A 16199-nucleotide genomic window follows, 5' to 3' on the forward strand; every position below is an offset into this window, starting at 1 on the left:
AGGTGTTGGTCTGCTCTTCTTTTTCTAGGGCTTTGAGCTGTAGTGTTAAGTCGTTTATTTGTTGATTTCTACTTCTTTTGTTGAATGCGCCCCATGAAATAAATCTTCCTCTAAGTACTGCTTTCATAGTGTCCCAGAGATTTTGATATGATGTGTCTTTGTTCTCATTTACTTCTAAGAATTTTTTTTATTTCCTTCCTGATGTCTTCTGTTATCCATTCATCATATAATAGCGTATTATTTAATCTCCAGGTATTGGAGAAGTTTCTGTTTTTTATTCTGTCATTTATTTCTAATTTCAATCCATTATGATCTGATAGAGCACAAGGTAGTATCTCTGTCTTCTTGTATTTGCTAACAGTAGCTTTGTGGCATAAAACATGGTCTATTTTAGAGAAGGATCCATGTGCTGCTGAGAAGAAAGTGTATTCATTCTTTGTTGGATCGTATATTCTATATATGTCAGTTAAGTCTAAATTGTTGATTGTGTTATTGAGATCTATGGTTTCTTTATTCAATTTTTGTTTGGAAGATCTATCCAGCGGTGAGAGAGGTGTGTTAAAATCGCCTAGTATTATTGTGTTGTGGTCTATTTGATTTCTGGAATTGAGAAGGATTTGTTTGACGTACATGGATGAGCCACTGTTTGGGGCATAGATATTTATGATTGTTATGTCTTGCTGATTTATGCTTCCCTTAAGCAGTATGTAATGTCCTTCTTTATCCCTTCTGACTAGTTTTGGCTTGAAGTCCACAGTATCTGAAATGAGGATGGATACTCCAGCTTTTTTGCTGTGTCCCTGTGCATGGTATGTTTTTCTCATCCTTTCACCTTTAGTCTATGGGTATCTCTTTCTAAGAGATGAGTCTCTTGCAGGCAGCATATTGTTGGATTTTTCTTTTTAATCCAATCTGCCAGTCTATGTCTTTTGATTGTTGAGTTCAGGCCATTGACAATCAGGGTTATTATTGTGATATGATTTGTATTCCCAGTCATTTGACTCATTTTTGTTTTTTGACATGAATTTGGTTTCTCTTTTATTTGGCTATTCCTTTAGGCTAGTTCCTCCCGTTGCTGATTTGCATCGTTGTTTTTCATCTCTTCCTCATGGAATATTTTGCTGAGAATGTTCTGTAATGCCGGCTTTCTTTTTGTAAATTCCTTTAGCTTTTGTTCATCATGGAAGGATCTTATTTCATCATCAAATCTGAAAGTAAGTTTTTTGGGTATAAGATTCTGGGTTGGCATCCGTTTTCTTTCAGGGCTTGGTAAATGTTGTTCCAGGCCCTTCTAGCTTTTAGGGTCTGGATTGAAAAATCTGCTGATATTCTTCTTGGTTTCCCCCTGAATGTAATTTGATTCTTTTCTCTCACGGCCTTTAAAATTCTGTCTTTATTTTGTATGTTAGATATTTTCATAATAATGTGCCTTGGTGTGGGTCTGTTGTAATTTTGTATATTTGGAGTCCTATAAGCCTCTTGTACTTGGTTTTCCATTTCATTCTTCAGATTTGGGAAATTTTCTGATATGATTTTATTGAATAGATTGTTCATTCCTTTGGTTTGTTTCGCTAAGCCTTCCTCAATCCCAATAATTCTTAAATTTGGCCTTTTCATGATATCCCATAATTCTTGTAGATTCTGTTCATGATTTCTTACCATCTTCTCTATTTGGTCAACTTTGTTTTCAAGATTAAATATTTTGTCTTCAATGTCTGAGGTTCTGTCTTCCAGGTGTTCTATCCTATTGGTTATGCTTTCTATGGAGTTTTTAACTTGGTTTATTGTTTCCTTCATTTCAAGGATTTCTGTTTTTTTTTTTTTTTTCAGTATCTCTAACTCTTTATTGAAATGATCTCTTGCTTTCATATTTGCTCTTTTAACTGTTGATTGGTGTGATCATTTAATGCCTGCATTTGCTCTTTCATCTCCTCATTTGCTTCCCTGATTGTTTTAATTATGTACATTCTGAACTCCCTTTCTGACATTTCTTCTGCTGTGCTGTCATTGGGTTTTGTTGATAGAGTATCTAGGTTTGTTTGGGACTTTTTCTTCCCTTGTTTTCTCATATTGGTCAGATGTCAGTGGGACTCTGTGATATTGCAGATTTCCTCTATTGGCTTATAGTGTCAGTGTAGATTTCCAGTATATCACCTCCCAGCCTTCAGTAGCCCGAAGTCTTGGAGGAACTTGATAATGCAGTGCTTCCAAAGAAAGCTGCCCCTAGCCCACTACTGGTTCCAGGGCTTGGAGCTGGCTCTGTGTGGAAAGGCTCTCACTGGGCGGTCTGATCCAAGAAGCTGGCCGTGAAAGGAGCCTGCCGCCGGAGGGAGCAGGGCTGCTTGGGGAAGTCCCTGGCTGCCCTGTCCTGGTCCCTGAAGCTGCCTGCGGACCAGAGCTCGCTGCTGGCTCCGGGACTTGGAGCTGGTTCTGTGCAGAAAGGCTCTCACTGGGGGGCCTGTTCCGAGAAGCTGGCCGTGTGGGAGGAGCCCACCGCCAGAGGGAGCAGGGCTACCTGGGGAAGACTCTAGCTGCCCTGCCCTGCTCTGAGAAGCCGTCCCTATCCAGGTCTGCTGCCCAGGCCGAGCTTCACCCAATGGGGGAGACTCACCCCGTGGCTCTATTTTAGTCCGAGTCTCTCAATGCCTCCCCTTCTTGAATCCTGGGTTCTGGAGCAACTGGAGATGCAGTCACCCTCTAGTCCACCATCTTGGATCGCCCCGTGGAAAGAGCCAGCCGCAGGAGGGAGCAGGGCCACCTGGAGAAGTCTCTGGCTGCCCTGCCCTGTTCCCAGAGGCTGCCTGCGGGCCGGAGCTCTCACCTGGCTCCGGGTGTGGCTGGCTCTGTGTAGAAAGGCTCTCACTGGGCGGTCTGCTCCAAGAAGCTGGCCGTGAAAGGCGCCTGCCGTTGGAGGGGGCAGGGCTGCTTGGGGAAGTCCCTGGCTGCCCTGTCCTGGTCCCTGAAGCTGCCTGCAGGCCGGAGCTCTCCGCTGGTTCTGGGACTTGGAGCTGGTTCTGTGCAGAAAGGCCAGGGATTATTTTTGTGTCTGTGTTCTCCTTCGTTTTCTCCCTCTGCCTGGGCTCTCATCCTTCTCAAGGCATTTATCATAGGTTAAGGCAATATTGGGAAAATCTCTTACCTGAATTTTCCTTAGCAGTTTCCTTTTATTTTTGGCCTAGAACCTTTAAGATAGTTCTAGAAATTTCTGGGAAATAAATTTAAAGCACTAATTATATAATCTCTGATTGAAGTAAGCCTGGAGCGTTTTTCTGGGCCCGTGTAGGCGATAGACAGGTCCCAGGTCATCAAGCATTGAATTGTGCTAGAGATGGGTTCCCGGTAAAAGGGAAGTAATCAACTTTGCATGGCATAGCCCTCCACCTCACCCAGCCCCTGTACCTGGTTATATCCCTATGCCCTGGGCCATCTATTCATATACCAGTGTTACATCAAGACTTTTTTTATAGCTAATCTCTTTGAGAAACACTGAGCAGGATCGTGCATCTTTTTGGAATAAAGTTTTGTCTGAAGTCTTAACCGAAGTTGATCTTGAGTGTATTCAAACCACAGCTTAGGTGGAAACATCTTTGCAACACTAAAAAAATGGTCAATTGGAAAATTATCATATTTTCTCTTTTGAAATGGGCAGTCACACAAGTAAGCTCATTTGCTTGGTTGAGAGTCAGAATTCACTCTCATTTCTTAACAGTGACCAGACTACTCAAATATGAGAATAGGAGAATTATGTATTAATTCATCATGACATAAGGAGAGCAGAAAGAACCCAACAAACCAAAGGGAGAATGCTCTTTCTTGTTTCTTAAAGAGGTTCCAGAAGGTCCCTGGTCACTTTGTTCCTTCTCCAGCAATGACCCTGTTGCTTATTTCCAATCCCTGTGTGGCCAACCACTTTGCATCCTGCTGCCATAGCAGACCATAGGTAGAGTTTGGGAACTGATGGGCTAGTATGTATCATTTCACTTGACTGGGACACTCCTTAAAGCCTAGATAGATTTTCTTCTCGTATTTGACACATTGGAGTAGAAAATTGACTTAGAAAAGAAGAGCGATGTGATTTCCTTGCTGCTGTTCCTTTCCTTGACTGTGAAAGCCTTTCTCTGCTCCTCCCCACCTGTGGGTGTCTACTCACCTGTGGAGGCTCAGCTGGGATGCTCCTCCCTCCTGATGCCCCTCTCCCTGTCACCCATCGAAAATTAACCTTACCTTCTTCTGCATTCTGTCTCATGATACCTTTGTTACTGAATTATTCCATTCTAGATTAATAACTGTTCAGCTCTCCATTGCTTTGATAAATTAAAAGGCTTCTGGGGTAGGTAAGGTAACCAGTTGTCCCGGTTTGCTTGAAACTAGGGATTTCCTAGCATGTGGGGTTTTCTGGCAACAAACCTGAATGGTTATCCCCCTGCAGGGACCATATAGAATTCTTCTTTGTAAATCTTACTCCAATGAGAATTATGCACTAAACAGCCCAGGTGCTCACTCAGTGTTTATTGTTGAATTTGTATGTATTCGTCTGATTTTCATTGCTATAAAAATACCTAAGACTGAGTATGGTATAAAGAACACATGATTTTAGAGGTTCAAGGTGCTAACTCTGGCTCCACTTCCATGGGGTCTCCTGATGAATGGCATCATGGCGGGAGTGGCTAGAGGGCTATCTCATGGTGAGACCAGAGACCAGACTTGCTCTTTTATAACAGTCCTTTTGCAAACTAATCAGGATCCCACAAAAAACTCAATCAATTTCCTTCCAAGGGCCATGCTCCCAATGACCTAATTACCTTAAATTCTACCACTTAAAAGTTCCATCATCTCCTAGCATTAAGCTTCCAACACATGAACCCTTGGAAGCCACATCCAAACCATAGCACCATGTTGTCCTATAAAACACGCGTCCCCAACAGTTTCCTTCTCTCTCTTACCTGCTGTGGCAGATCCCCAACCTTTGGTGCCCTTCGCAGCCTTCCTAGGTATTCTCAGGAATGCCTCACAGGGTCCAGACAAATTCACCCTCCCCTGCTGCCCAGGTATCACTGTGAACAGTGCCTTCCCTACTTCCAATGGTAGCCAAAGTTGTTGGCACTCACCAGTGCCACAGAGTCTGCTGCTGACACCATACCGACCACTGGCACCTCCACCATGCCAAGACTGATACATTTATTCCCCTGGCTTAGCTCCCAACCCCCTTCAGTTCTGAAAAGAAAGTGTTTCAGACCTTTGTAGCTCCATCTCTCCCTAGGACTCGCATGAGAGTTTCCAAGATCTGGGGTGCAAGACAGACTCTAGGAATTTGCATCATTACTACAATCTGTAATCCTTTGGCTAAAGAGATGTCATTATTGAGCCTGATTTCTCCTTAAGACAGTGGTTCAGAATTGATGCCATCGTGCAGCCTCCCAGCCTGGGACACCTGGCAAGGTCTGGAGATTTTTTTGGTAGTCACAAGTGGGTTGGGGAAATGCTACTGGCATGCAGTTAGCAAAGGCCAGAGACACTAGGAAACATCCTGTAATGCACAGGAAAGCCCCTCCCACAATAGGGAATCACCAGACTGTCCATGGTGCTGAGTTAGAAAAACCTCGTAGGACGAGTTCTCCCCTAAGGGTATAACCCCTCCCCAAAACAGGCCTGAGATCAGCCGCTGTTCAGTCCATCGGGTCTGCCTGGCCACATCTAACTGGTTTCCATCTCGGGATTCAGGTGGAACCATCCTTCCCAGTTTGCACTTGGCATTTTGTTGAGGCTTCCTCTGCCCTCCACCGGGCCACACGAGCCTCTCTGCTTAGCAGTAGAGTCCTAGACAGTAAGACCTGAGCTGTCAGGTTTCTCTTACTGCTAAAGTGATCCAGGCAGATGAAAACCAGGCTGGTCCTTGGGAAACCTGCCTTGCATGCCAGCTGCCTGCCTAGCATGGGCACGTCCTTGGAACTGGTTTCTCACCTCTATACAAAGGGCTGAACGAAGGTCACTCACCCCTCCCCTGGGGCAGTGGTACAGATCAAGAACAGAACTCAGAGACATGAGGTGCTCTGGGCCTCTTGGGAATAAGAAGCAGAGATATATAACTGACTGCAATACATGTTTTCTGACTGAAAAATTATCTTAATTGGTCTTTGCAATCTGTGTTTCAATATCCTGGGGGAGAAGGAACTGCTATTTTTCAGAAAAAAAAAAAAAAGAAAAAAGTTTCCATAAAGATAAGGTCTTTATGAAACAGAAACAGAACGTTCAGCTTGCAGGTTAAGATACAGGGATGACTGAGCCCAGCCGTGCGGCGAGCAGAAGCAGTCGCTAGACTGAAGCCCTCCCACACAGGGCGCCTAGAGGCCACAGCTCCCCGAGGTGGTCCCCAAGGATTTGCATGCAACTCTGCTCTGGCTTCTATGAGACGTGCTTATAGAAGGTTTCCTGATGAATGGCATCATGGCGGGAGTGGCTAGAGGGGCTATCTCATGGTGAGACCAGAGACCAGACTTGCTCTTTTATAACAGTCCTTTTGCAAACTAATCAGGATCCCACAAAAAAGACGTGCTCATAGAGGCTTCAACGTCACCTAGGAGGTCCAGGCAGTATATGTCCAGGGACACTATACCACTGAGCTACATCCTCAGTCCTTTTTATTTTTTTGAGATAGGCTAAGTTGCAGAGGCTGGCCTTGAACTTGCCATCCTCCTGCCCCAGCCTCCTGAGTGGCTGGGATTATGGCAACCACCACACAGCCACCCTGTGTGTGTGCCTCTCTTCACCCTGGCAGAGGAAGTTCAAGCATCTTCTGGCAAGTTTGCCAAAGGAATCTTTTGTGTACAGAGACTTCTTTGTTGGTAGGTAAAGATTCAGTCTGCAGGGACTGTGGCTATTAGGGGGCGCTCCCTTTTGAAGCACACTGCCCCACCCCGGCCTCTGCTCCCAGTTCCTTACCTTCTTCTGAGAGTTCCTTACCCCTCACTCTGAATTCCCAAGGCAGCTCCTGCGGTTCTTCACAGGAAAGAAACAGAATGTTCAGACCCACACCTGCCGCCAGGTGGGTCTGCCTGCCTCTTGCCCAGGGTCAGCACCCTCTTCCCTGAAAGTTCTTCCATTGAATTTCCACCTTCTCTCCACGTTTCTAAACCTTCGGTGGACACCCTTCAGGGCCCCAGCCATTCCAGCCCCTATGACTTGCCGTGCTTCCCAAATCCCAGGCACTTTTTACCAGTGCCATTTTATTTGAGCTCACTTTATTTTCCAAGGAGGTTTTTTGAGGGTGAGAACTATATCTTCTATTGCTTTGGATTTCTACCAGCAACCCCAGGAAGGTGCTCACTCCTTTTTGATGGCATTATAAAAAGCATTGACTAATCTGGCCTCTGTAAGTATAGCTCAGAGATTTCTGGAAATCTATGATGTGGATTATTTGGGGTTGGGGGTTAAGGAAAGTGATCAACACAAAAGACAAAAGGAACAAAAATGTAAGAATAGGCAAACTATCAAAACATCACAAAATACCATCTCACCAGTAGAATCCTTATGTGAACTTGCTTCTAGAAAATACCTGTTAAAATTATTCATATGTAAACATACATACATATATGCATGTATGTGTACACATAGAATATTCACATATAAGCACATACATAAATGTTTGTATATACAAATATACCTGCATTTACACCCACACATGCATGTATGGAGTAAACCCTTAGCAGGGGACCTTTTGTGAGGGGGCACACAAGGAAAGAGCGCTGTAGACAAACATTCCTGTCTTCCTTCTCTGAAGGTAAGCTTTTTGTCTGCAACATGAAATCTGTATCTTTTGTACTCCATAGATTTCTTATGGGATTAAGAACCCAATGTCCTTTACATGACACCATGTGGCCCCAGTGGGCTTAAGCATTTGGCAATTTGGACCTTTGCATCTGAGTTTTGATTTGCCAGATCTGCATATTTAAATTTCCTTGTTTTCCTGTAAGAAATGCAAATTCCAGAATGGGGACGGCCAACTAGAACCATCTTGGGTTCCCATCTCTGCTCCTCCGGCAAGTCACTTGGTTGCCTTCAAAACCCTTTTGCTCTTTACAAAAAAAATAAGGTGTTTGTGCCTTGCCTGTTGATGTAAAAACAGGAAACGCATACTTTTGTCTTCCAGAGAGATGTGCATCCAGCAGGATGGGAGAATTCATCTTACTGTTGTTTATTTTGGGAAAGAAGAAATGAATGAAGTCAAAGGAATACTTGAAAACACTTCCAAGTGAGTACAGTTTCGAGCTGGGACAAGGAGCCATTGTAACTGAACTCACAAATGCACACCCAAGGCTGAAACTTCTGCTTAGTTGTATTTTCCTTAACACTGGGCAAAGTGGGAGGCTTATAGCTGATCAGGTATAGGGAAACCCAGAGCCCTGCTTCCCAGGAGGTCACCCCACCTGACACTGGTCTTCCTCAGGCTAGGGTATGACTTTGGCAGTGGAGATGACCTGCCCTGGACAGCAGGGTGGGGAGTGTGGGCTTCCGTGAGCTCCAGCATGATGGGGTAATCTCTCAGCACCACAGATGCAGAACATGCACTCTGCAGAGCAGGATTGAGGGAGAGCCCAACTACGCATCAAGCTCCGTCTCTGCCCTAGCTCGAAGGGCCACGAGTGATACCTGTGCTTACCTGTGTAGAAAGTGGCCTTACCCTTTTCCTTCCCTTTCTTATGCATTCAGAGATATCAAGGGGAAGCCAGAGGGATGGCAGTGTTATTTATTAAACCTACTCAGTTGAATAGAAATGATTTAACCAAAACCCTAAGACGTAAGGTGGTATATTTATATTTTGTTGATCAGTTGCAGGGGAACACGTATTCCAAGCAGCACACATGGATGTTTTAGTCTGCTTTTCTGCCACTGTGACCAAAAGACCTGACAAGGAGAGTTTTAGAGGAGGAAAAGTTTATTGTGGAGCTGCCATCTCAGAGGTCTCAGTCCGTAGATGGCTGGCTCCATTGCTCTGGGCCCAAGGTGAAGAGTGTGGTGGAGGAGAGCAGCTCAGGACATTGTACCAGAAAGCAGGGAGACTTCTCCTCTCACCAGGGACAAAATATATATCCCAAAGGCATGCCCCTGCCAGGGACCCACCTCCTCCAACCACACCCCACCTGCCTCCGTTACCTCCTGGTTAATCCCTATGAGGATATTAATGGATTAGGCTAAACTCATAACCCAATCATTTCACCTCTAAACTTTCTTATATTGTCTCACGCATGAGCTTTTCGGGACACTTCATATCTAAACCATACAAATGGATTTTTTCACTTCCAAAATAAATAACCACCATGGCATCTTATACCAACGAGAAAGCCAGAATGGCACTGTGGTCCTTCCCTTTGATTTGCCTGGAGGCTTGCAGGGCCTAGTTGCTTGATTGTGCAGGTAGTTTCTACCTACATGAAGCTTTGAGGGTGGTCAGTAGTACAGGATTGAGAGCATTTTGTGTTGATTTTCATGCTCTGTTATTAGTTTTGTATCAAAGGACCCAACATCAGAATACTAATTAGAATTTTTCAAACATTCTAAAGCAAAGGTCACAAACTATAGCTCACAGGTCAAATTTGGCCACCTGTTTTTGTGAAGCTTTATAAGAACATAGGCATGTCAGTTGTTTCTCTATTATTTATGAGTAGTTATAACAAAAACTATAAAAAGCATAATTCATTTACTCTCTGGTCCTTTACAGGAAAAATTTGCTGGTCCCTAAAGCAATAAGGACTTTTTAAGATTATAAAAGTAGTTAACAGCCTAAAGTTAAGGTCTGTGTTTCAAGGAGATCAAACAGAAGGAAATAATTGAATATCCTGTATGAAAGTAAAATAGAAACTCTGTACTCCAATGTGTTGTGATATCTTTCTCTGCTTAGAAATGAAGAACACAAGTGATAGACTTCTGGTCCTCTGCCCAGCAGCTAGGTTTCAACATCTGTGACAAAATCCATTCCTAGACATTGGTTCTTTTAAGTTTCCCAGGTGATTCACACGAACATCCTGGATTGAGAACCACTCTAGGAGAAGGAGGTGTGTGGCTGGGGACTGTGCCCTTCCCTGCAGCCAGCGGCCCTATTCCAGCATATCTTAGGGACCTCTCAAAGTGTCTCTGCAGCACAGCCAGCGTCAACGAGCTCCGTCCCATCGGGTCTGGCTCCTGTTCAGCACATCAAAGGGTGTTCAGACGTTGTCTGATGGTTACACTTAGTCTGTTGAATATGCAGAAGGCCAGTTTCAACACGTTATGGGAAATACCCTTTCCAGTGACTAGAACGCTTAAATACTTTTATCAAGAGATTCTTCTCCACACCAAGTTACCCAGCAAGCAGAATTCTCCACCAGAAGGCTGCTTGGTGAACTCAGAATGCCCAGAATCAGAACAAGAGAAGCAAAATCATTTGAATGGTAGGGTTGGTTTGTCCAAAACTTTGGAAAACATCCAGAGATCAGTTTCCACCATACAAAGAACTTTGGACTAGAGACAGAGTTGATTGGTGCTTTAAAGTAATGAATTGCTACACTTTGGCAAAATTAATTTGAGCCCCATTTTTCTGTGTTGATATCCTGATTTTGTGGAGAGGTGATGTCTGTTGTCTTGATGTCGTTGATGTTTTGGGATATGTCCTGCCTGCTCCTGTGGTGTTGGATAGATCAGGTGGCTTTTCATGGGGATGCCCAGAGCTCTGCAGCTAGCCTGCTACATCCCATTCCACCTTCCAGATAAATCTTGCAAACTGGCTCTGACATCTAACCTCATCCTTACCACTTAGCACTATTCAGCCAAACTGGGGGCAAATGCACCCCTTTATTCTCACCCCCATTAATTTCCTCTTGGGATTTCCTCCACCCTCTTTTCCATGTACTCAAACCTTCCTACCCTGCCAAAAGCCCCACCACGAAGCTTCCCCTGACTCCCAGTCCTCTTGTCTCTTTTGACACCTCTTCTCTTTGGCACCTGGCATAGGATGCTAAATACCTTTCTTTTTATTCCCCTAACTTTGCAACTAGATTATAAGCTGCTCAATAAGTGATAGCATGTCATGCCTCTTGGCAGCTCCAACACTTAATGCATTGCCACACACAGAAAATGTTTTGTTCAAGGGCAGAATAATGTCAGTTAATTAGTAAATTTGGACAAATTCCAATCCTTCTGTAAACTTAAAGTGCGAGGCTTTAACAACCTTTATCGTCCTTTTAAGATGGTGAAACTTTTTTTGGATGGTAACTTATTTTTGAATAACAATAGCATCGTTATTAGTTGCATGAATTGTTTGATACTCACAGCAACTTTTTGAGATGGATGCTGTTATTACCCCTGTTTTGTGGGTGAGGAGACTGGGGCTCAAGAGGTTGTTACTAAGGCTGTCAGCCCTGGCACATGGGACAGCCCGGAGTTGAACCTCATCAGTAAAGGCCAGGACTCCCAGGCTTTGCATAACGTGGCATTTCACTCCTGTGTGCCCCCTCCTAAAGCCCTTAATTATTAGTTGAAGGTAATAAGATTTGTAATCAGAGTAAATGAAAAATTTTTTTTCATTTGGAGATTAGTATTGTGATTAAAGTGTTCTAAATCCAGCTAAATGCAAACATTTTAAGAATATCTAAAAATAAATCTTGTTTAATGACTAGTTTGCAGTGTTTTATACTCTCTCTCCCGCTAGGCTTACACTTCCTCAAATGAGCTTTACATTTCAGTTGATTGCGATAGATGAGTGTTTTGCAAACTCTGGTGTGTAATTCATTAGAGGACTGTGAAATTGATTTCATGGGATATGTCCAATGTTTTTAAAAAGTGAAATAGAATAGGATAGAAAATATCAGAATGAATTACAGGTCATAAGGACATACATGAAATATATCGTTTCATGGAATTTTAATTTCAGTGAGCAGGTCTCTGTGTGAATGTGTGTGTGGCCTTGTGTGTGCATGGTCTGCATTTTGATATATGATATATTCCTATGTGAAGACTGTGGCTAAAATGTGTGTGAGCCCCTGCCACAGATAGCAATGCATATCAGTTCTCAATACTTGATTCTTAATCTATGAATTTTTATCTTCAGTTTATCTCAGGTGTAAACTGAGCTCATTGGTTCTCATATGCTCTGGAGTAATGGGGGTTACTTTTTAAAATGCAGATTCTTGGAACCCCACCCCAGAAATTCTGAGATGAAGTGCACAAGCTAATTCTTAGAACAGGTTCCATGTGTGATGCTTTGTGATCCATGGGACACATTTTGAAAAAGACTGGGCTAGGTGGATATTTAGTTGGAGTTAACAGGAAATTCTTTAAAAATGAGAACGTGTAGATGAATTGACATGAGTCGACGTTTAACACATTACAAGTTCATCTTTGTCCAGCCACAAGAATGCAAAGGCATCTTGCAGAGGAATCACGTGTGAGATTGAGGAACTAGAAATGAGACACTAGTGTGATGGGAAGAGAGGGCTGATGTTTTCTTGTGGTTTTCAGGGACCTTGACATAGTGTGCATCAGCCCTTTGAAGTGACTTGTTTGATAAACGCCTCCAGGAAGGTTTCATCGGACATCCTAGAAGAAAATTTGGAAGAGAAAATTTTTAATTTCCCCCCCTAAAATTTGAGCAGTATCTTTTGTTTTCTTGAGTTTTCTTAAGCAACCAATTGTTAAGTAAGAATCATCTACTAAAATGAAACAAGCTGCACAGTGAATCTCTCCCAAGCAGATAGAGTCCTGGGCCCTGGGAGCAGTCTGGGGTTAGCACTGATTCAGGCAGCATCTCAGGCCCATGGTTAGCTCTCCCAGCTCTGCAGGAAGCAGGGCCAGACATGATTCTGCCTGGTGTTGTAGCTTTCTGTGGGTCTTTGTCTGCATTCCTGGTTGTTCTTTGAAGGACCTGAACATGGTATATGGATTACAGAATTGTGGCAATGTTAAGTCTTCTGAGTATGATTTTATTTATATTTTTAGAATGTTATAAAGGAGAGCACCAGGGTCTTGGGAGGTACGTGTCTTTGAAGGTGAAGTCACCATGGCATCTGTAACTAACTCTCAGAGTTCAGAAGAAAAGCAAGCAAATATGGTGAAATAAGGACCCTTGGTGAATCTAGGGGAAGGGGCAGTGGGTGATAATTATCATACTCTTGCAACTTTTCTGAAGGTTTAGAATTTTCCAGATAAGACTTAGGGGAAATATAGTACCAAAGAAAGTCAAGTATATTAAGTTTATACAATGAATTAAAACAGCAGTTAAGATAAAGAAGGGTAAATCGGCAAAGAATGAGTCATGAAGAGCTCCATAAACATCCTCCTTCATAAGCAGAAATAATAAGTGAGTTTTAAAAAGTAGTCAAAATCTACTTTTCGGGAACTCTGGAAATTAGCCAAAGCTTGCAACAGTCTGCAGTGCATTTAACTATGAAAGATGACTGAATTTCAGAGCGAAAGGGAGTTATGTGGATCTTTCCCTTGCCCCATTCCCATCCCCTGCCTCCAGTTCTGCAGTGACCTTGAAATCCAGCAGACCCCAAGCACAGGGCGCTGAGGTCCAGATGGGGCTGGAGAGCCCTCAGAACATCAGCTAGAGAACTAGCATCATCTGAACTGTCAGGGGGTCCCTGGAAGCCCCCTTCACAAGGTGGTCTTCATTGGACTCACTCAGAAATCTTCCAGCACAAAATGCCTTTTTTCAGGTGGAGGAAGGGGGGCATTTGTTAAAAACCGTTACTGTAAGCGTTTAACTTTGTGGCTGCCTGAGGTGGTGGACAATAGACTAACAAAAAAGTTTAAAATGGAAAGCTAAGGAATGAGATGCCACCAGGGTTTTTAAAAGGGCCAACCCCGTTTCTGAATCTTGAGTCCGTGCTTCAGGAAGATCTGAGCAGGTCCCAGGCTCTCCCTTGGAGCTGATCTTGGGACTCTGTGCAGACAGGGAGTGGAGACTAGGGTAAGTTGTCAGCTGCCTGGCTAAGTCTGAAGACACACCCAGTGTGCCCACTGAGTTTATCAGCAAAGATTGGGAGAATTATTGGCTCTGGGCATTTAAGGAAAATTTTTTTTCCAGTCATTAGCTGATCATTTAGCACTCATACACAACAAAGAATATTGACATCATGGAATCAGTTCAGAAAACTCTAACCAAACATCTGCAAACCTGGGGGTGGAGGGAGATTCTGATTGCCAGGGTTGCCACTACATGACTGTCCAGTTTTTAACACAAACTATGAGGCATAAAAAACATATAAGAAACTGGCACATGCACAGAAAAAAATAAAATCAGTCATTAGGAATTGTCCCTGAGGAAGCTCAGGGTCTGCGCTTGCTATCATACTTTCAATCAGATGCACAAAATGTGTTCCAAGAAGCAAAAGAAACCACCTTTAAAGAACTAAAGAAAAGTAAGAGCACCTTTTCTCACCAAATAGGGGACATCAATAAAGAGGTATAAATGATTTTTCAAAAGAACAAAATAGAAATTCTGGAGAGAGTTGAAAAGTGCCATACATACAATGAAAGTAGTTTTGAAGAAACAGAAGAAAAAAATCAGTAACATTAAGTCAATTAAGATGGCCCAGTCTGAAAAACAGAAAGAAAAAAGAATCAAGAAAATGAACAGGTCTCAGACACTTGTGAGATGCTACAAGCATGGAAGTCAGAGGAAGAGAGAAAGTCATGCAGAACTTCAAAGGAATAATGGCCCACAGTTTCTCAAATCTGATGAAAAGCATTACTTTCTACATCCAAGAACCATGACGAACTCCAAATCAAATAAACTCAGAGAAATCCACACTACGCAGACATATCATCATCAAACTATTGAAAGGTCATAGAGGAAAAGCATCTTAAAAGCAAGAGAGAAACCACTTGCCACACCAGGGATCCTTGATAAGACTAGTAGATGATTTCAGTGAAGAAATGGAGACTGTGGCAGCCAGAAGGTGGGGTGGCATATCCAAAGTCCCAAAGGAAAAAGACTGTCAGACAATAATTCTAATCATCACCAGAGCCATCTTCCAAAGATAAAGGAGAAATTAAGACATTCCTACATAAATAAAAACTGGGAGACTATCACTCATGAACATGCCCCGTAAGAAATACCAAGAAGAGTCCTTGTAGCTGGAATGAAAGGACTCAGGCAGCAGTGCAAAGCCACACTAAAGAGTGCCAGAGAAAGTGTGGGGTAAGCACAGAAGGCAACAGAACGTCTTTTTTGTGTGTGACTCTTTTCCTGCTAATTTAAAAGATGTAAATGATTTGGTTCATAAAGTTAAAATGATATGATTTGTTTTGAAGGACACATAATGAATAAAGATGACATTTTTAATACAACAGAAGGACAGGAGAAGGGAAAAGGAAATAGGATTTTGAGTTCTTTTAAGTGAAATTAAACATATTTTCAAGAAAAGAAAAAATCTGACTATACCTGTAACAAGTAAATGGATTGATTGAATTTAAAAATTCCCACAAAAAAAGGCCCAAATTTCTATCAACTGTTTAAAGAATTAACATCAATGTTCCACAAGCACTTTAAAAAATACATAGAATATTTCCCAACATATTCTTTGAGACTTGAATTATCCTGAAACCCTAACCAGTCAAGGAAAGAAAAACTACAAACCAATATCCTTCATGAATAAAAATACAAAAATTCTAAATAAATACTAGCAAACTGAATTCAGCAATGTATAAAGAGGATTATATGCTATGACCAAGTGAGTTTATCCCAGTAATATGAGATTGACTTATTATATAAAAAAAAAATCGATGTCACTAGATGGATTACTGTATTAATAAGTCAAAGGACAAAAACAATGTGGCCATCTTAATATACAGAAAAACCACTTGACAGAAGTCTAATACTCTTACATGATAAAAACACTCAACAAACTGGAAATAGAAGAGAATTTCTCCAACCCATTAAAGGGATCTACAAAAACACTAGTCTATAAGTTTCATCAATAAAATACTGAAAACTTTGTGTGAGATCAGAAACAATAGAAGATATCTGCTTTCATTCATGTTCAATGTTTTAATGGAAGGATTAGCCAGAACAATTGGGGAAGAAAAAGAAAGGAAGAACATTCAGACGAATAAGGGAGAAGTAAAATTCTCTATATTCACAGAGCACATGATCTCTCTCTTATACTGAAAATTATAAGAAATCCATAAAAACTTGTTAGAGTTAATAGTATCAACAATAAAAA

General features: G+C 42.3%; 1 protein-coding gene across 3 annotated transcripts in view; it reads left to right on the forward strand.

The window, feature by feature from the left end:
* CSGALNACT1 (chondroitin sulfate N-acetylgalactosaminyltransferase 1) overlaps positions 1-16199 on the forward strand; it is a 311827-nt gene that overhangs the window by 273944 nt on the left and 21684 nt on the right. For all 3 annotated transcript variants that reach the window (XM_079143355.1, XM_079143357.1, XM_079143356.1), the window contains exon 6: positions 8147-8248. In XM_079143355.1, the coding sequence (XP_078999481.1) occupies positions 8147-8248 (102 nt within the window). The remainder of the gene's footprint in view (positions 1-8146; positions 8249-16199) is intronic.

This window comes from Sciurus vulgaris (assembly GCF_902686455.1).
Source record: "Sciurus vulgaris genome assembly, chromosome: 5".
Taxonomy (NCBI): domain Eukaryota; kingdom Metazoa; phylum Chordata; class Mammalia; order Rodentia; family Sciuridae; genus Sciurus; species Sciurus vulgaris.